Here is a 19,696-nt window from a genome sequence, read left to right as displayed (position 1 = left end):
GCAGGTCACGTGTAAAGACAGCAGATTACAGCAGGTCACGTGTAAAGACATCAGATTACAGCAGGTCACATTCAAAGACATCAGATTACAGCAGGTCACGTGTAAAGACAGCAGATTACAGCAGGTCACGTGTAAAGACATCAGATTACAGCAGGTCACATTCAAAGACAGCAGATTACAGCAGGTCACATGTAAAGACAGCAGATTACAGCAGGTCACGTGTAAAGACAGCAGATTACAGCAGGTCACATTCAAAGACAGCAGATTACAGCAGGTCACGTATAAAGACATCAGATTACAGCAGGTCACATGTAAAGACAGCAGATTACAGCAGGTCACGTGTAAAGACATCAGATTACAGCAGGTCACATTCAAAGACAGCAGATTACAGCAGGTCACGTGTAAAGACATCAGATTACAGCAGGTCACGTGTAAAGACAGCAGATTACAGCAGGTCACATTCAAAGACAGCAGATTACAGCAGGTCACGTGTAAAGACAGCAGATTACAGCAGGTCACGTGTAAAGACAGCAGATTACAGCAGGTCACGTGTAAAGACAGCAGATTACAGCAGGTCACATGTAAAGACATCAGATTACAGCAGGTCACATGTAAAGACATCAGATTACAGCAGGTCACATTCAAAGACAGCAGATTACAGCAGGTCACGTGTAAAGACATCAGATTACAGCAGGTCACGTGTAAAGACAGCAGATTACAGCAGGTCACGTGTAAAGACAGCAGATTACAGCAGGTCACATGTAAAGACATCAGATTACAGCAGGTCACGTGTAAAGACAGCAGATTACAGCAGGTCACGTGTAAAGACAGCAGATTACAGCAGGTCACATGTAAAGACAGCAGATTACAGCAGGTCACATGTAAATTGTAGACAAGAGTAGAAAACATTAGATTACACACAGCGTCAGTAAAGCTTACTAGATCCCAGTAGGCCACAGTGTCATCTCTCCCACCCTGCAGATTAACCGAGTTTGAGGACACGCCCACCAGTCAGCTGACCATTGATGAGTTCATGAGAGTCGATCTGGAACAGGAATGTGATCCACCCTCCTTCATTGCAGCACAGCACAAAGCCAAGATGCAGCAGGTAGATCACCTTATCTCTGATTGGCTGTATGCATGCGGGGGTTCCTTCCAGATACTGTGGCTTCCTCTGACATTCCAAAGACATGCTTGTTAGGTTCATTGGTGACTCTGAAATTGCCTGTAGGTGTGAATGTGAGCATGAAAGGTTGTCTGTCTCTGTGTCAGCCCTGTGACTGACTAGTGACCTGTCCAGGTGTAAGCCAGCCTCTCGCCCAATGACAGCTGGGATACGCTGCAGCCCCCTGCAACCCTAAACAGGATAAGCATTATAGATAATGGATGGATAAATAGATGGATGGCTGCAGCAGGTAAATCACATTATCCCTAATTGGCTGCAGCAGGTAGATCAACTTGTCCCTGATTGACTGCAGCAGGTAGATCAACTTGTCCCTGATTGACTGCAGCAGGTAGGTCAACTTGTCCCTGATTGACTGCAGCAGGTAGATCAACTTGTCCCTGATTGACTGCAGCAGGTAGATCAACTTGTCCCTGATTGACTGCAGCAGGTAGATCAACTTGTCCCTTATTGGCTGCAGCAGGTAGATCAACTTGTCCCTTATTGGCTGCAGCAGGTTGCAGCAAACCAATGAACTATACTGTCATCTTCTTCTGCAGCTTGAACAGGAGCTGGCAAGGAAGCTGGACGACGTTGAAGGTCAGTTCCTAACCCTGCTCCCCACTTGAGGACACCTCAGAGGGCTCTTTAGGGATTTAGATCATCTAGGACAGGCGTTCCCAACCTTTCTGACTACACGGACCAGACAGTAGCAATAATATTTTCTGACGGACCGGGGGGGGGGGGTTCGACATGCATGCGCATAAATCACAGTCACACGCACGGAAATATAGACAGATTGTATCTGTATTTATTCAGTGAGGAGACTACATCTAAGACGAATAGTGTGATCCTGGCAGTTTATCTGAATGTATAATGTGATCCAGCAGTGAGCAGTTTATAATCATGCAGCGCAGTGACTGATCTGTGTGTCTCTCAGGCTCTGCCCCTGACTTTCTCCCGTATTCCAGTGAAAACCTTTATAAGCATAAAATACGTCTTCACACGCTGTGACTGAGATGAGCCGGAGGTGATCCACGCAGAGTTTATCAGAGTTATCACGATGCGCAGGGAGGAGACAGCCGTTAGGAGAGGAGCAGATATGACGCAGACCTGTGTGTGTTTGATGCTCATACCTGAATCAATAACGTTGCGATCCGTCCGTGTTTCTGCGCACAGTTAAAGTATAAACTCCGTCTCCACAGGCTGTCATGAACAACCTACGGCCCGGTACCGGTCCGCGGACCGGGGGTTGGGAACCCCTGCTGTAATGGACACTTAGGGTATTTGGGACACTGTAAATGTAACAGGGGGAATTAGGAAACTGTAAAGGACAGTAATGGTATTTAGGACACTGTTAAGACACGGAGGATTTTTATGTGAAGGACTAAAACACTCCATTGTGTCTTGTCAGGAGAGATCAGCTGTTACAAAGATGAGATTGAGACCGAGCTGGAGAAGAGTCGACCCAAACTGAGAGGAATCTATGCCGCCTACACCAAAGAAATCGGTCTGTTATGATCCTGAGTCAGCCAAGTCTGAACATCAGGAAACAAACATTTAACCTGGTCATTCTTGGTTTTTCAGATCCAGAGGACGCAGAGATTTTGTCCACAACCTCTGAACCAGAGGATCAGGAGGTTGAAGAGGACGAGCTCCAAGCCGCTGCACAACACCTGACTCAGGATTTCTTGTGTCAGGTGATTCAGGAAGAGGAGGGGCAGGGCAAAAAGACCGACGTCAGCGGGCAGGAGGGGGTGCCAGACAAGGAGGGAACTGGACCTCAACGTCAGGCTGCCCCTCTGGCCATCATCCTGGGAAAGCTGCCGAGTGCCGCCAGCCTGGGCCTCCAACAGACCTTTGACGAGTCAGAGACAGGCGAGAAACTAGACGGTATGAGCAGCAATACCTGTATGACATCATCATTACATCATCATGGCCTCAGACAGGAGGTAAACAGGTTGTCTGTGGTTTTTGTTTTACAGACGAGCAGTCGGAGAGTGGAGAATTGGACCTGGATGGTATAGATGATCAGGAGATCGATAAAGTCAGTTTTTTCATCCATCACTGTTGTATTGATCCATTCTGCTCCTTCTACAGAAACATTCAACTTTAGCATGAAATATTTGATGTAAGCTGAGGTTTGACCTGAAGTCTGTCACAGGTTTTACTGCAAAGTGATCATCAAACAGTAACTAAACTGTGTTTAGAGACTTCATGTTACTGCTTCTGCCTGATGCGGACATCAAAGCACTAAAGGAAGCTAACTGGAGTTAACTGACGCTAAATGAAGCTAAGCTTTTCTCTTCTTTTCTCCTCACTTCTCTTTTCTCTTCTTTTCTTCTCCTCACTTCTCTTTTCTCTTCTTTTCTCCTCACTTCTCTTTTCTCTTCTTTTCTTCTCCTCACTTCTCTTTTCTCTTCTTTTCTCCTCTCTTCTCTTTTCTCTTCTTTTCTCCTCTCTTCTCTTTTCTCTTCTTTTCTCCTCTCTTCTCTTTTCTCTTCTTTTCTTCTCCTCACTTCTCTTTTCTCTTCTTTTCTCCTCTCTTCTCTTTTCTCTTCTTTTCTCCTCTCTTCTCTTTTCTCTTCTTTTCTTCTCCTCACTTCTCTTTTCTCTTCTTTTCTCCTCTCTTCTCTTTTCTCTTCTTTTCTCCTCTCTTCTCTTTTCTCTTCTTTTCTTCTCCTCACTTCTCTTTTCTCTTCTTTTCTCCTCACTTCTCTTTTCTCTTCTTCTTTTCTTCTCTCTTCTCTTTTCTCTTCTTTTCTCCTCACTTCTCTTTTCTCTTCTTCTTTTCTTCTCACTTCTCTTTTCTCTTCTTTTCTTCTCCTCACTTCTCTTTTCTCTTCTTTTCTCCTCACTTCTCTTTTCTCTTCTTCTTTTCTTCTCACCTCTCTTTTCTCTTCTTTTCTCCTCACTTCTCTTTTCTCTTCTTTTCTTCTCCTCACTTCTCTTTTCTCTTCTTCTTTTCTTCTCACCTCTCTTTTCTCTTCTTTTCTCCTCACTTTTCTTTTCTCTTCTTTTCTTCTCCTCACTTCTCTTTTCTCTTCTTTTCTCCTCACTTCTCTTTTCTCTTCTTTTCTCCTCACTTCTCTTTTCTCTTCTTTTCTTCTCCTCACTTCTCTTTTCTCTTCTTCTTTTCTTCTCACCTCTCTTTTCTCTTCTTTTCTCCTCACTTTTCTTTTCTCTTCTTTTCTTCTCCTCACTTCTCTTTTCTCTTCTTTTCTTCTCACTTCTCTTTTCTCTTCTTTTCTTCTCCTCACTTCTCTTTTCTCTTCTTTTCTCCTCACTTCTCTTTTCTCTTCTTTTCTCCTCACTTCTCTTTTCTCTTCTTTTCTCCTCACTTCTCTTTTCTCTTCTTTTCTTCTCACTTCTCTTTTCTCTTCTTTTCTTCTCACCTCTCTTTTCTCTTCTTTTCTTCTCCTCACTTCTCTTTTCTCTTCTTTTCTTCTCCTCACTTCTCTTTTCTCTTCTTTTCTCCTCACTTCTCTTTTCTCTTCTTTTCTCCTCACTTCTCTTTTCTCTTCTTCTTTTCTTCTCTCTTCTCTTTTCTCTTCTTTTCTTCTCTCTTCTCTTTTCTCTTCTTCTTTTCTTCTCTCTTCTCTTTTCTCTTCTTCTTTTCTTCTCTCTTCTCTTTTCTCTTCTTTTCTCCTCACTTCTCTTTTCTCTTCTTTTCTCCTCACTTCTCTTTTCTCTTCTTCTTTTCTTCTCTCTTCTCTTTTCTCTTCTTCTTTTCTTCTCTCTTCTCTTTTCTCTTCTTTTCTCCTCACTTCTCTTTTCTCTTCTTCTTTTCTTCTCACTTCTCTTTTCTCTTCTTTTCTTCTCCTCACTTCTCTTTTCTCTTCTTTTCTCCTCACTTCTCTTTTCTCTTCTTTTCTCCTCACTTCTCTTTTCTCTTCTTCTTTTCTTCTCTCTTCTCTTTTCTCTTCTTCTTTTCTTCTCTCTTCTCTTTTCTCTTCTTTTCTCCTCACTTCTCTTTTCTCTTCTTCTTTTCTTCTCACCTCTATTTTCTCTTCTTTTCTTCTCCTCACTTCTCTTTTCTCTTCTTTTCTTCTCCTCACTTCTCTTTTCTCTTCTTTTCTCCTCACTTCTCTTTTCTCTTCTTCTTTTCTCCTCACTTCTCTTTTCTCTTCTTTTCTTCTCCTCACTTCTCTTTTCTCTTCTTCTTTTCTTCTCACCTCTATTTTCTCTTCTTTTCTTCTCCTCACTTCTCTTTTCTCTTCTTTTCTTCTCCTCACTTCTCTTTTCTCTTCTTTTCTTCTCACCTCTCTTTTCTCTTCTTTTCTCCTCACTTCTCTTTTCTCTTCTTTTCTCCTCACTTCTCTTTTCTCTTCTTCTTTTCTTCTCACCTCTCTTTTCTCTTCTTTTCTCCTCACTTATCTTTTCTCTTCTTTTCTTCTCCTCACTTCTCTTTTCTCTTCTTTTCTTCTCCTCACTTCTCTTTTCTCTTCTTGTTTTCTTCTCACCTCTCTTTTCTCTTCTTCTTTTCTTCTCACCTCTCTTTTCTCTTCTTTTCTTCTCACCTCTCTTTTCTCTTCTTTTCTTCTCCTCACTTCTCTTTTCTCTTCTTTTCTCCTCACTTCTCTTTTCTCTTCTTCTTTTCTTCTCACCTCTCTTTTCTCTTCTTTTCTCCTCACTTCTCTTTTCTCTTCTTTTCTTCTCCTCACTTCTCTTTTCTCTTCTTTTCTTCTCCTCACTTCTCTTTTCTCTTCTTTTCTTCTCCTCACTTCTCTTTTCTCTTCTTCTTTTCTCCTCACTTCTCTTTTCTCTTCTTTTCTTCTCCTCACTTCTCTTTTCTCTTCTTTTCTCCTCACTTCTCTTTTCTCTTCTTTTCTCCTCACTTCTCTTTTCTCTTCTTTTCTTCTCCTCACTTCTCTTTTCTCTTCTTTTCTTCTCCTCACTTCTCTTTTCTCTTCTTTTCTTCTCCTCACTTCTCTTTTCTCTTCTTTTCTCCTCACTTCTCTTTTCTCTTCTTTTCTTCTCCTCACTTCTCTTTTCTCTTCTTTTCTTCTCCTCACTTCTCTTTTCTCTTCTTTTCTTCTCCTCACTTCTCTTTTCTCTTCTTCTTTTCTCCTCACTTCTCTTTTCTCTTCTTTTCTTCTCCTCACTTCTCTTTTCTCTTCTTTTCTCCTCACTTCTCTTTTCTCTTCTTCTTTTCTTCTCACCTCTCTTTTCTCTTCTTTTCTTCTCACCTCTCTTTTCTCTTCTTTTCTTCTCCTCACTTCTCTTTTCTCTTCTTTTCTCCTCACTTCTCTTTTCTCTTCTTCTTTTCTTCTCACCTCTCTTTTCTCTTCTTTTCTCCTCACTTCTCTTTTCTCTTCTTTTCTTCTCCTCACTTCTCTTTTCTCTTCTTTTCTTCTCTCTTCTCTTTTCTCTTCTTCTTTTCTTCTCTCTTCTCTTTTCTCTTCTTCTTTTCTTCTCTCTTCTCTTTTCTCTTCTTTTCTTCTCACCTCTCTTTTCTCTTCTTCTTTTCTTCTCACTTCTCTTTTCTCTTCTTTTCTTCTCCTCACTTCTCTTTTCTCTTCTTCTTTTCTTCTCACCTCTCTTTTCTCTTCTTCTTTTCTTCTCACTTCTCTTTTCTCTTCTTTTCTTCTCCTCACTTCTCTTTTCTCTTCTTTTCTCCTCACTTCTCTTTTCTCTTCTTCTTTTCTTCTCACCTCTCTTTTCTCTTCTTTTCTTCTCCTCACTTCTCTTTTCTCTTCTTTTCTTCTCCTCACTTCTCTTTTCTCTTCTTCTTTTCTCCTCACTTCTCTTTTCTCTTCTTCTTTTCTCCTCACTTATCTTTTCTCTTCTTTTCTTCTCCTCACTTCTCTTTTCTCTTCTTTTCTTCTCCTCACTTCTCTTTTCTCTTCTTTTCTTCTCCTCACTTCTCTTTTCTCTTCTTCTTTTCTCCTCACTTCTCTTTTCTCTTCTTTTCTCCTCTTTTCTCTTCTTCTTTTCTTCTCACCTCTCTTTTCTCTTCTTCTTTTCTCCTCACTTCTCTTTTCTCTTCTTTTCTCCTCACTTCTCTTTTCTCTTCTTCTTTTCTTCTCACCTCTCTTTTCTCTTCTTTTCTTCTCCTCACTTCTCTTTTCTCTTCTTCTTTTCTTCTCACCTCTCTTTTCTCTTCTTTTCTTCTCTCTTCTCTTTTCTCTTCTTCTTTTCTTCTCTCTTCTCTTTTCTCTTCTTCTTTTCTTCTCTCTTCTCTTTTCTCTTCTTTTCTTCTCACCTCTCTTTTCTCTTCTTCTTTTCTTCTCACTTCTCTTTTCTCTTCTTTTCTTCTCCTCACTTCTCTTTTCTCTTCTTCTTTTCTTCTCACCTCTCTTTTCTCTTCTTCTTTTCTTCTCACTTCTCTTTTCTCTTCTTTTCTTCTCCTCACTTCTCTTTTCTCTTCTTTTCTCCTCACTTCTCTTTTCTCTTCTTCTTTTCTCCTCACTTCTCTTTTCTCTTCTTTTCTTCTCCTCACTTCTCTTTTCTCTTCTTTTCTTCTCCTCACTTCTCTTTTCTCTTCTTCTTTTCTCCTCACTTCTCTTTTCTCTTCTTCTTTTCTCCTCACTTATCTTTTCTCTTCTTTTCTTCTCCTCACTTCTCTTTTCTCTTCTTTTCTTCTCCTCACTTCTCTTTTCTCTTCTTTTCTTCTCCTCACTTCTCTTTTCTCTTCTTCTTTTCTCCTCACTTCTCTTTTCTCTTCTTTTCTCCTCTTTTCTCTTCTTCTTTTCTTCTCACCTCTCTTTTCTCTTCTTCTTTTCTCCTCACTTCTCTTTTCTCTTCTTTTCTCCTCACTTCTCTTTTCTCTTCTTCTTTTCTTCTCACCTCTCTTTTCTCTTCTTTTCTTCTCCTCACTTCTCTTTTCTCTTCTTTTCTTCTCCTCACTTCTCTTTTCTCTTCTTCTTTTCTTCTCACCTCTCTTTTCTCTTCTTTTCTTCTCCTCACTTCTCTTTTCTCTTCTTCTTTTCTCCTCACTTATCTTTTCTCTTCTTTTCTTCTCACCTCTCTTTTCTCTTCTTTTCTTCTCCTCACTTCTCTTTTCTCTTCTTCTTTTCTTCTCACCTCTCTTTTCTCTTCTTTTCTTCTCCTCACTTCTCTTTTCTCTTCTTCTTTTCTCCTCACTTATCTTTTCTCTTCTTTTCTCCTCACTTCTCTTTTCTCTTCTTTTCTTCTCACCTCTCTTTTCTCTTCTTTTCTTCTCCTCACTTCTCTTTTCTCTTCTTCTTTTCTTCTCACTTCTCTTTTCTCTTCTTTTCTTCTCCTCACTTCTCTTTTCTCTTCTTTTCTTCTCCTCACTTCTCTTTTCTCTTCTTTTCTTCTCCTCACTTCTCTTTTCTCTTCTTTTCTCCTCACTTCTCTTTTCTCTTCTTCTTTTCTTCTCACCTCTCTTTTCTCTTCTTTTCTTCTTCTCACTTCTCTTTTCTCTTCTTTTCTCCTCACTTCTCTTTTCTCTTCTTCTTTTCTTCTCACCTCTCTTTTCTCTTCTTTTCTTCTCCTCACTTCTCTTTTCTCTTCTTTTCTTCTCCTCACTTCTCTTTTCTCTTCTTTTCTCCTCACTTCTCTTTTCTCTTCTTCTTTTCTTCTCACCTCTCTTTTCTCTTCTTTTCTTCTTCTCACTTCTCTTTTCTCTTCTTTTCTCCTCACTTCTCTTTTCTCTTCTTCTTTTCTTCTCACCTCTCTTTTCTCTTCTTTTCTTCTCCTCACTTCTCTTTTCTCTTCTTTTCTTCTCCTCACTTCTCTTTTCTCTTCTTTTCTCCTCACTTCTCTTTTCTCTTCTTCTTTTCTTCTCACCTCTCTTTTCTCTTCTTTTCTTCTCCTCACTTCTCTTTTCTCTTCTTTTCTTCTCCTCACTTCTCTTTTCTCTTCTTGTTTTCTTCTCACCTCTCTTTTCTCTTCTTCTTTTCTTCTCACTTCTCTTTTCTCTTCTTTTCTCCTCACTTCTCTTTTCTCTTCTTTTCTTCTCCTCACTTCTCTTTTCTCTTCTTGTTTTCTTCTCACCTCTCTTTTCTCTTCTTCTTTTCTTCTCAATTCTCTTTTCTCTTCTTTTCTCCTCACTTCTCTTTTCTCTTCTTTTCTTCTCCTCACTTCTCTTTTCTCTTCTTCTTTTCTTCTCACCTCTCTTTTCTCTTCTTTTCTTCTCCTCACTTCTCTTTTCTCTTATTTTCTTCTCCTCACTTCTCTTTTCTCTTCTTCTTTTCTTCTCACCTCTCTTTTCTCTTCTTTTCTTCTCCTCACTTCTCTTTTCTCTTCTTTTCTTCTCCTCACTTCTCTTTTCTCTTCTTCTTTTCTTCTCACCTCTCTTTTCTCTTCTTTTCTTCTCCTCACTTCTCTTTTCTCTTCTTCTTTTCTTCTCACCTCTCTTTTCTCTTCTTTTCTTCTCCTCACTTCTCTTTTCTCTTCTTCTTTTCTCCTCACTTATCTTTTCTCTTCTTTTCTCCTCACTTCTCTTTTCTCTTCTTTTCTTCTCACCTCTCTTTTCTCTTCTTTTCTTCTCCTCACTTCTCTTTTCTCTTCTTCTTTTCTCCTCACTTCTCTTTTCTCTTCTTCTTTTCTTCTCACCTCTCTTTTCTCTTCTTTTCTTCTCCTCACTTCTCTTTTCTCTTCTTTTCTCCTCACTTCTCTTTTCTCTTCTTCTTTTCTTCTCACTTCTCTTTTCTCTTCTTTTCTTCTCCTCACTTCTCTTTTCTCTTATTTTCTTCTCCTCACTTCTCTTTTCTCTTCTTTTCTTCTCCTCACTTCTCTTTTCTCTTCTTTTCTCCTCACTTCTCTTTTCTCTTCTTCTTTTCTTCTCACCTCTCTTTTCTCTTCTTTTCTTCTCCTCACTTCTCTTTTCTCTTCTTTTCTTCTCCTCACTTCTCTTTTCTCTTCTTCTTTTCTTCTCCTCACTTCTCTTTTCTCTTCTTTTCTTCTCCTCACTTCTCTTTTCTCTTCTTTTCTCCTCACTTCTCTTTTCTCTTCTTTTCTTCTCCTCACTTCTCTTTTCTCTTCTTTTCTTCTCCTCACTTCTCTTTTCTCTTCTTTTCTCCTCACCTCTCTTTTCTCTTCTTCTTTTCTCCTCACTTCTCTTTTCTCTTCTTTTCTTCTCACTTCTCTTTTCTCTTCTTTTCTCCTCACTTCTCTTTTCTCTTCTTCTTTTCTTCTCTCTTCTCTTTTCTCTTCTTTTCTCCTCACTTATCTTTTCTCTTCTTTTCTTCTCCTCACTTCTCTTTTCTCTTCTTCTTTTCTTCTCACCTCTCTTTTCTCTTCTTTTCTTCTCCTCACTTCTCTTTTCTCTTCTTTTCTCCTCACTTCTCTTTTCTCTTCTTCTTTTCTTCTCACCTCTCTTTTCTCTTCTTTTCTTCTCCTCACTTCTCTTTTCTCTTCTTTTCTTCTCCTCACTTCTCTTTTCTCTTCTTTTCTCCTCACTTATCTTTTCTCTTCTTTTCTTCTCCTCACTTCTCTTTTCTCTTCTTCTTTTCTTCTCACCTCTCTTTTCTCTTCTTTTCTTCTCCTCACTTCTCTTTTCTCTTCTTTTCTCCTCACTTCTCTTTTCTCTTCTTCTTTTCTTCTCACCTCTCTTTTCTCTTCTTTTCTTCTCCTCACTTCTCTTTTCTCTTCTTTTCTTCTCCTCACTTCTCTTTTCTCTTCTTTTCTCCTCACTTATCTTTTCTCTTCTTTTCTTCTCCTCACTTCTCTTTTCTCTTCTTCTTTTCTCCTCACTTCTCTTTTCTCTTCTTCTTTTCTTCTCACCTCTCTTTTCTCTTCTTTTCTTCTCCTCACTTCTCTTTTCTCTTCTTTTCTCCTCACTTCTCTTTTCTCTTCTTCTTTTCTTCTCACTTCTCTTTTCTCTTCTTTTCTTCTCCTCACTTCTCTTTTCTCTTATTTTCTTCTCCTCACTTCTCTTTTCTCTTCTTTTCTTCTCCTCACTTCTCTTTTCTCTTCTTTTCTCCTCACTTCTCTTTTCTCTTCTTCTTTTCTTCTCACCTCTCTTTTCTCTTCTTTTCTTCTCCTCACTTCTCTTTTCTCTTCTTTTCTTCTCCTCACTTCTCTTTTCTCTTCTTCTTTTCTTCTCCTCACTTCTCTTTTCTCTTCTTTTCTTCTCCTCACTTCTCTTTTCTCTTCTTTTCTCCTCACTTCTCTTTTCTCTTCTTCTTTTCTTCTCACCTCTCTTTTCTCTTCTTTTCTTCTTCTCACTTCTCTTTTCTCTTCTTCTTTTCTCCTCACTTCTCTTTTCTCTTCTTCTTTTCTTCTCTCTTCTCTTTTCTCTTCTTTTCTTCTCCTCACTTCTCTTTTCTCTTCTTCTTTTCTTCTCACCTCTCTTTTCTCTTCTTTTCTTCTCCTCACTTCTCTTTTCTCTTCTTTTCTTCTCACTTCTCTTTTCTCTTCTTTTCTTCTTCTCACTTCTCTTTTCTCTTCTTCTTTTCTCCTCACTTCTCTTTTCTCTTCTTTTCTTCTCCTCACTTCTCTTTTCTCTTCTTCTTTTCTTCTCTCTTCTCTTTTCTCTTCTTTTCTCCTCACTTCTCTTTTCTCTTCTTCTTTTCTCCTCACTTCTCTTTTCTCTTCTTCTTTTCTCCTCACTTCTCTTTTCTCTTCTTTTCTCCTCACTTCTCTTTTCTCTTCTTCTTTTCTCCTCACTTCTCTTTTCTCTTCTTTTCTTCTCCTCACCTCTCTTTTCTCTTCTTTTCTTCTCCTCACTTCTCTTTTCTCTTCTTTTCTCCTCACTTCTCTTTTCTCTTCTTCTTTTCTTCTCACCTCTCTTTTCTCTTCTTTTCTTCTTCTCACTTCTCTTTTCTCTTCTTCTTTTCTCCTCACTTCTCTTTTCTCTTCTTCTTTTCTTCTCTCTTCTCTTTTCTCTTCTTTTCTCCTCACTTCTCTTTTCTCTTCTTCTTTTCTCCTCACTTCTCTTTTCTCTTCTTCTTTTCTTCTCTCTTCTCTTTTCTCTTCTTTTCTCCTCACCTCTCTTTTCTCTTCTTTTCTTCTCCTCACTTCTCTTTTCTCTTCTTTTCTCCTCACTTCTCTTTTCTCTTCTTCTTTTCTTCTCACCTCTCTTTTCTCTTCTTTTCTTCTCCTCACTTCTCTTTTCTCTTCTTCTTTTCTTCTCACTTCTCTTTTCTCTTCTTCTTTTCTCCTCACCTCTCTTTTCTCTTCTTTTCTCCTCACTTCTCTTTTCTCTTCTTTTCTTCTCCTCACTTCTCTTTTCTCTTCTTTTCTCCTCACTTCTCTTTTCTCTTCTTCTTTTCTTCTCACCTCTCTTTTCTCTTCTTTTCTTCTCCTCACTTCTCTTTTCTCTTCTTTTCTCCTCACTTCTCTTTTCTCTTCTTCTTTTCTCCTCACTTCTCTTTTCTCTTCTTTTCTCCTCACTTCTCTTTTCTCTTCTTCTTTTCTTCTCACCTCTCTTTTCTCTTCTTTTCTCCTCACTTCTCTTTTCTCTTCTTTTCTTCTCCTCACTTCTCTTTTCTCTTCTTTTCTTCTCCTCACTTCTCTTTTCTCAGCTTGTCTCACTGTCTCTCACCTGTCGTCTCTTAACTGATGTCAGTCTTTGACCTGCAGCTCTATCGGAGCGTTTGATTGGCTGTGAGGTTAAATGAGTCTGTTAGGCTCAGGGTTAGGATTGGGTGAGTGAATTTCATGAGAGTAATGACTTTTTTTTGCTCCTTATTTCTGAAGTGACTCAATTTAATTTCAAACCAAAGAGCTTATTATCATTGGAACAGACGTTTACGTTGTCAAAGCAAAAAAATTAAGAACAATAAAAGAAGATGAAGACAAAATGTGTAAACAGAGCTGAATAAACTCACGTGTCTGTGATTCATTGTTGTATCAGGAGGAGCGACTGGCCTCGTTGAGCCCTGACTGATCAAGGTTGCTTTTACTTTGAAAGGGTCTGTACAGGATGTGGTGTGTTCTTCTTGACTGTACCTTTGTGTTTGTGTGCAGTACATACTGAATGAGAAGGAGGTCCAGGTGAAGACGGATCTGTGGATGAAACAGAACGCAGAGTACCTGAAGGAGCAGAAAGGTAGGTAGACTCTTCATCACCTTTATCACCTTCATCATCACCTTCATCCTCACCTTCATCCTCATCTTCATCCTCACCTTCATCCTAACTTCATCACCTTCATCCTCACTTCATCACCTTAATCCTCACCATCCTCACCTTCATCCTCACCTTCATCCTCACCTTAATCACCTTCACCATCACCTTCATCCTCACCTTCATCACCTTCATCCTCACTCCATAACCTTCATCACCTTCATCATCACCTTCATCCTCGTCTTCATGCTCACCTTCATCATCACTTCATCACCTTCATCCTCACCTTAATCACCTTCATCCTAGCTTCATCACCTTCATCCTCACATTCATCACCTTCATCCTAGCTTCATCACCTTCATCATCACCTTCATCCTCACCTGAATCACCTTCATCCTCACTTCATCACCTTAATTCTCACCATCATCACCTTGATCCTCACCTTCATTCTCACCTTCATCACCTTCATCATCACTTCATCACCTTCATCCTCACCTTAATCACCTTCATCCTCACCTTAATCACCTTCATCACCTTCACCATCACCTTCATCCTCACCTTCATCACCTTCATCCGCACTCCATAACCTTCATCACCTTCATCATCACCTTCATCCTCGTTTTCATCCTCACCTTCATCATCACTTCATCACCTTCATCCTCACCTTAATCACCTTCATCCTAGCTTCATCACCTTCATCCTCACATTCATCACCTTCATCCTAGCTTCATCACCTTCATCCTCACCTTCATCATCACTTTCTCACCTTCATCCTCACCTGAATCACCTTCATCCTCACTTCATCACCTTCATCATCACTTCATCACCTTCATCCTCACCTTCATCAACCTTGATCCTCACCTTCATTCTCACCTTCATCACCTTCATCATCACTTCATCCAACCTTCATCCTCACCTTCATCATCACTTTCTCACCTTCATCCTCACCTGAATCACCTTCATCCTCACTTCATCACCTTCATCATCACTTCATCACCTTCATCCTCACCTTCATCAACCTTGATCCTCACCTTCATTCTCACCTTCATCACCTTCATCATCACTTCATCACCTTCATCCTCACCTTCATCACCTTCATCATCATCTTCATCACCTTCATCACCTTCATCATCACTTCATCACCCTCATCCTCACCTTCATCACCCTCATCCTCACTTCATCACCTTCATCCTTACCATCATTACCTTCATCATCATCTTCATCACCTTCATCCTCAACTTCATCACCTTCATCATCATCTTCAACTTCATCACCTTCATCATCACCTTCATCCTCACCTTCATTACCACCATCATCCTCACTTCATCACCTTCATCATCATCTTCATCACCTTCATCACCTTCATCATCCTCATCCTCACTGTGTTTTAAACTCTACTTCATTACTGTCGTTTGTGTTCACAGAGAAAGAAGAGCGGATAAAGAAAGAGAAAGAACAGGGGACATACAAAGAAAAGGTGAGTGTGTTTGTGAAGAACAGGGTCTCCCATACCTATGTGCAGGGGCTGACCTGTCAGTAACAGGACTGGATTGGTACTAGACTCACAGGATCACACCTGTTCATACCTGTGTTCACCTGACAACATGAAGTTGCAAATCTAATGAATCACAATAGAAAATGAAAGATGTCAATCATCATCATCATGGAGTGAGCAGTAATTTGAATTAAATTACGTTTTGTTTAAGAAAAGTTTAAATTAGATTCAGTTAATATCTAATGTGCCAATGTGCCGAATGTTGCTAAGTGCTACTCATGGTGGATTCATGTTGGGCCTCTCTTTAAATAACAGAACAAAGAGTCGGTCTAGACCTGCTCTTTCTGTAAAGTGTCTCGAGATAACCCTGGTTATGATTTGGCGCTATACAAATAAAATTTGATTGATTGATTGATTGATTAATATGTAGATAAATAAATACATACATTTAAATGTAAATAAAGTTTAAATTGAATCTGTTTCCAGCCAAAGAAGTCCAAGAAGAAGAAGGAGCAGATCGAGGCGACGACGGCGGGCGAAGCAATCGAGAGGATGTTGGAGAAGAAGAAGATCTCCAGTAAGATCAATTACGACGTCCTCAGAGACCTGAACAGCAGAGGGACAGGAAGTGGGGGGGGTAGCAGTCCCAGCAGACCCCCCTCAGACCCCCTCGACACTACCAGCACACGCAAACGACTCAACCGCCGCCGCCGCAGGAAGACCAGTGACGCCAACCTGGCTGCTAACACTAGCATCCTGGGGAAGAGGTACAATCATCTATATATAATCTATAATCTATATATAATCTGTATATAGACATTGGTTTTTATTAGGGCTGGGCAAAGATTAAAAGTTTGAATCGCGATTAATCGCATTGCAAAATCCAATAATGAATTCAAAAGTAGCGTATAGCACACTTTTATTTTAAATGTATTGCCATATGAACTAAAGTGCTATAACATTTGTTGTGCAAACACTTTTAACATAAACATGTTGTTCATACAGTAGCAGTTAAATAAAATATATTTAGTGTAAATCTCAACTTAAACAATGTAATCAAAGAAAATACAAAACTAAAGCTTACTGCCACTGCCAGGGCATCATTGTTATCCTGTCTGTTACAAAAAAAACAAACTGCCCACAAAATCTTGAGCCACAATCAGAACATTAAAACAGGAAATTTCTGAGGTAACAGCAGAAACATGTTTCTGTGTTCAGGGAGCAGCATAACCACTCAGTTCAGTACCAACTGTCCCTGTTAAAGTGAGGTGAGGCAAAGTTCACGGCTGGGATTTACTGTGCAGGGGACTCGTCTGTAAAGTCCATGTTAATACTGCATTTCCAGAAAACACTTTCAGTGCAGTTTGTCAATTCCTAGAACTTGACGTTTTTTTCACTCCTCTGCACCAAGCCAGTTACTAAGACACACAAGATTATTGTCAGATGATAAAGAAGCTCTCTTCTTCTGGACAATATGACCAGCAAGAGAAAACAACCTTTCACAGGGAACGGATGTTGCAGGTGTGGCCAAGTACTTCTGTGCATAAGAGGCCAGCCTGCTGTGTGAGCCAGCATGTTTGGACCACCACTCTAATGGACAGGACTCTGAACTGATGGTGGGCTCTGCTCTGTATCGACGCACAATGTTCTCTCTGAGTCTTCTTCTTGTTCAGAATCAGACTCAGATGAAGCTGCCAATAGGGTTAACTTTTTCTTTGGTGGCTCTGATGCTTTTTCTTCCACAGGTTTCTCTGCAACAACCATCTGTTCCTTGACCAAGTTGGTGACTGAGGCCCACACCTCTTTCCTCTCAGCTCTGGGGACACACTTGAGGTCCTTGAATCTAGGGTCCAATACAGTAGCAATCTTCAGATATGCAATGTTGTAATTTCCCAAGCGTGTCTCCAGGTCTTTTCTGAATGTAGACTTGAACTTGGTCATCATCTGAGCTCTCCATCACCCGGGAGAGATGGCAAAAAGCAGGCAGAGCCACAGAGCATGAGACATACTTTTGTCCTCCCAAAAGTTCAGTCAAATACCTGCAACAGAAAATCAATTCCACTTCAGTCAAAATAAATTCCATTCACTGTTACACAAAAAATATCCTCTACATATTCATGCTGCATTTACATATTTACACACACACATATAAACACACTGTTTCTCGCTAACATGCACTCAGACAGGATCGTGAGAAATATGATATAAAACATACCTGCAAGGCTCCAGTAGCATTTCCAACCTCTGCAGTTTGTCCATTTCAGCTGTAGCTGGCATGGCAATCTTGGTGTGTGTGGTGAGGACATCCCTCAGTGGCTGTTCGTTTCGGCGGATGCTTTTTATCATGTCCAGAGATGAATTCCATCTGGTCGGAACATCTTGCATAAGCGACTCCTTCTTTTGTCCATGTTCAACTTGTTGTTGCTCTAATTCTGCAGCATTAGCTGGACTGTGTTTAAAGTGCCCCACAACTTTTCTGCACTTGGCCAGGACATTGACAAACACGCTGTTCTGCAGAGATACTGTGACAGAACGCTGGAGAGTGTGTGCGCGAAGCAGGGGACATGTTCAAAAGGTAGATGTCTCGCAGCAGCGATCATATTCCTGAGTGTGGTGACTTTATTCCACTGCTGAGCAACTTGAATAAAGTGTCCTGCGCACGTTTCAGCATAATGTCTCTCCTCTGTTTTCATTACAGTCAGAGCATGTGAACGCAGCACCCACTGTTCATCAATGTAATGTACTGTAACTCTGAGGTAATTATTGTTACCTAGTGGTGTCCAGTAGTCCCCAGTGAGAGCAACATAGGGTGCAGGTTGTAAAGCTGTCACTTTTGCAGACCTCTCCTTTTCATTGAGCTCGTGTATTCTTCTTGTGATGGTGCGTCTTGAGGGAGTCTCATACCTGCCGTCATTTGTTGCGATTCTGAGAACGTCTCTCAGACCGACGTCTTCCACAACCTGAATCGGCCTGCAGTCTGTAGCGATCCACGTCGCTATGGCATTTGTTAGCTTGTCTTGCCTTGCTTTATCTATACGTCTCCCACACCTTGCATCCAATGTAGTCTGCCGAAGCCTCCCTCCACTGTTTCGTTGAGTGATTCGCATTTAGGTGATATTTTAAACTGGAAGTACTCCGGTGATACGAAAATTCAGCTTTGCAGTGGTTACAAATAACCTTGGTTCTGTCGACTCCGCCGTCTGGAAGAACTTTAAAATAAAAATGTCCATGTTAAAGTTGCGCACACTTCTCCATATTTGTTTAGCCGCGAGTTATTTCTTTTTCCGGTTCCTGTGAGCGCCGCAACAGGTTTTTCACTTTTTCAAAATAAAAGCCAGTGAGCAACAGACAAATGAAAACTGCGTTAATACGCGATAATAACGCGTTAACTTGCCCAGCCCTAGTCTTTAGAGTGGATATTGGTTTTTAGGAGCGCTGTCTTCAGTCCTCTGAGACTTTACAGACCCATCGATTCATCCGGAAGATTATCAACACATACATTCAAAATAACTCTGTGTGTCTTTGAATCTGCCTCCAGGGTCCACCTCCTGATTTCCTCCACATCAAAGAGGAAGAAAACAGCCGTCCACGTGAGCGACCAGGTGAGCAACCAGGTCAACAACCAGGTGACCAATGTACTCTGACCCAGGGTTAGCATTAAGCGTTTAGCGAGGTAACTTCAGTGTTAACTCTGGATATATACACATATAGATATATATATATATATATATATAGCATTTATATGTTTCATTGTTTGAAATATCAGACACACAGGTGTTATTACTGATCCATTGATCAATCTATCATTCTTTAAATGTTTCTTTATATATCATCAAATCATAAAGTTATCTGAGGTCACTCTACAAACAGAGCAGGTGTAGAGTGTACCCTCAGTTATCTACAGAGAACAACATGAATCCACCATGACACTGAAACACTTCCTGTAACAGGCAGAAACCTTGAGCAGAACCAGAAGTGACAAACGTCTGAAGAGACTGTCCCCCGGCAGTCTAAACCTATAGCAGCATAACTCTGGGCTAGTCCCAGCCTGAGCCAGGCCTAACTATAAGCTTTATCAAAGAGGAAAGTTTGAACTCTTAAAAGAAGAGAGGGTGTCTGCCTCCCGGACCCTGACTGGTAGATTGTTCCAGAGGAGGGGGGCCTGGTAATTGAAGGCTCTACCTCCAACACTACTCTTAGAGACTTTAGGTACCACAAGCAGGCCTGCATCCTGGGAGCGCAATGTTCTAGAGGGGTAATATGGCACTATGAGCTCTTTAAGATATGATGGTGCCTGACCATTAAGAGCTTTGTAAGTAAGAAGAAGGATTTTAAATTCTATTCTAGATTTTACAGGAAGCCAGTGCAGAGAGGCTAATACAGGAGAGATGTGATCTCTCTTCCTAGTTCTTGTCAGCACACGTGCTGCAGCATTTTGTACCAGCTGCAGAGTTTTTAGTGACTTATTAGGGCAGCCTGATAGTAACGAGTTACAATAATCCAACCTGGAAGTAACGAATGCATGGACGAGTTTTTCTGCATCGTGTTGAGACAGGATGTGTCTGATGTTTGTTGTGAAGATGAAAGAAGGCTGTCCTTGATATTTGTTGGGGCGGGATACTCTCACAAACACACAGGGTGGCTGCGGGTCCTTCCAATGTCTTAAAATGTCTTAAATAAACATTTACTCATAAAAGTCCTTAAAAAGTATTACACAGTCTTAAATTCAGATCGGATTGGTCTTAAATGTTTAGCAACAGTGGGGTCACATCACCGCCAGAATTTTAGGACACAAAATGCAACGCCCCTACTTTCATCCCCCATGTAATCAACTGATCTCAGTCGTCCACATTGGATTAAAAGCATCTGACGTGCTCTTGCTTGGTTAGAACAACAACCTGTAGCCACCCGGTCCGTTTGATAAGATGACTTGATGTTGATGCAGAAGTTGACGATCACGCATTGATGCAGTGAGGAGGAGCAGCAGCTGCTGCAGCGCGAGCTTCAGCGCTGCAAAATGGAGCGAATCAGACGGCGGAGATCCGCTCTGTAACTGTACACA

At 40.5% G+C, this 19,696-nt stretch overlaps 1 protein-coding gene across 1 annotated transcript in view; it reads left to right on the top strand.

Moving 5' to 3' along the window:
• The window catches only part of brf1b (BRF1 general transcription factor IIIB subunit b), a 55,759-nt gene that overhangs the window by 31,442 nt on the left and 4,621 nt on the right, over positions 1–19,696 (top strand). Inside the window, exons 9-17 of the mRNA XM_069657791.1 lie at positions 982–1,108; positions 1,723–1,762; positions 2,577–2,672; positions 2,750–3,055; positions 3,148–3,209; positions 13,043–13,124; positions 14,564–14,616; positions 15,121–15,401; positions 18,173–18,236. Of these exons, the coding sequence (XP_069513892.1) occupies positions 982–1,108; positions 1,723–1,762; positions 2,577–2,672; positions 2,750–3,055; positions 3,148–3,209; positions 13,043–13,124; positions 14,564–14,616; positions 15,121–15,401; positions 18,173–18,236 (1,111 nt within the window). The remainder of the gene's footprint in view (positions 1–981; positions 1,109–1,722; positions 1,763–2,576; positions 2,673–2,749; positions 3,056–3,147; positions 3,210–13,042; positions 13,125–14,563; positions 14,617–15,120; positions 15,402–18,172; positions 18,237–19,696) is intronic.

This window comes from Semicossyphus pulcher, unplaced genomic scaffold (assembly GCF_022749685.1).
Source record: "Semicossyphus pulcher isolate SPU_LCO1_2020_fin unplaced genomic scaffold, fSemPul1.0.p SCAF_11, whole genome shotgun sequence".
Lineage (NCBI taxonomy): Eukaryota > Metazoa > Chordata > Actinopteri > Labriformes > Labridae > Semicossyphus > Semicossyphus pulcher.
The sequence above is the reverse complement of the archived record's forward strand: the minus strand, read 5'-3'. Positions and strand labels throughout refer to the sequence as shown.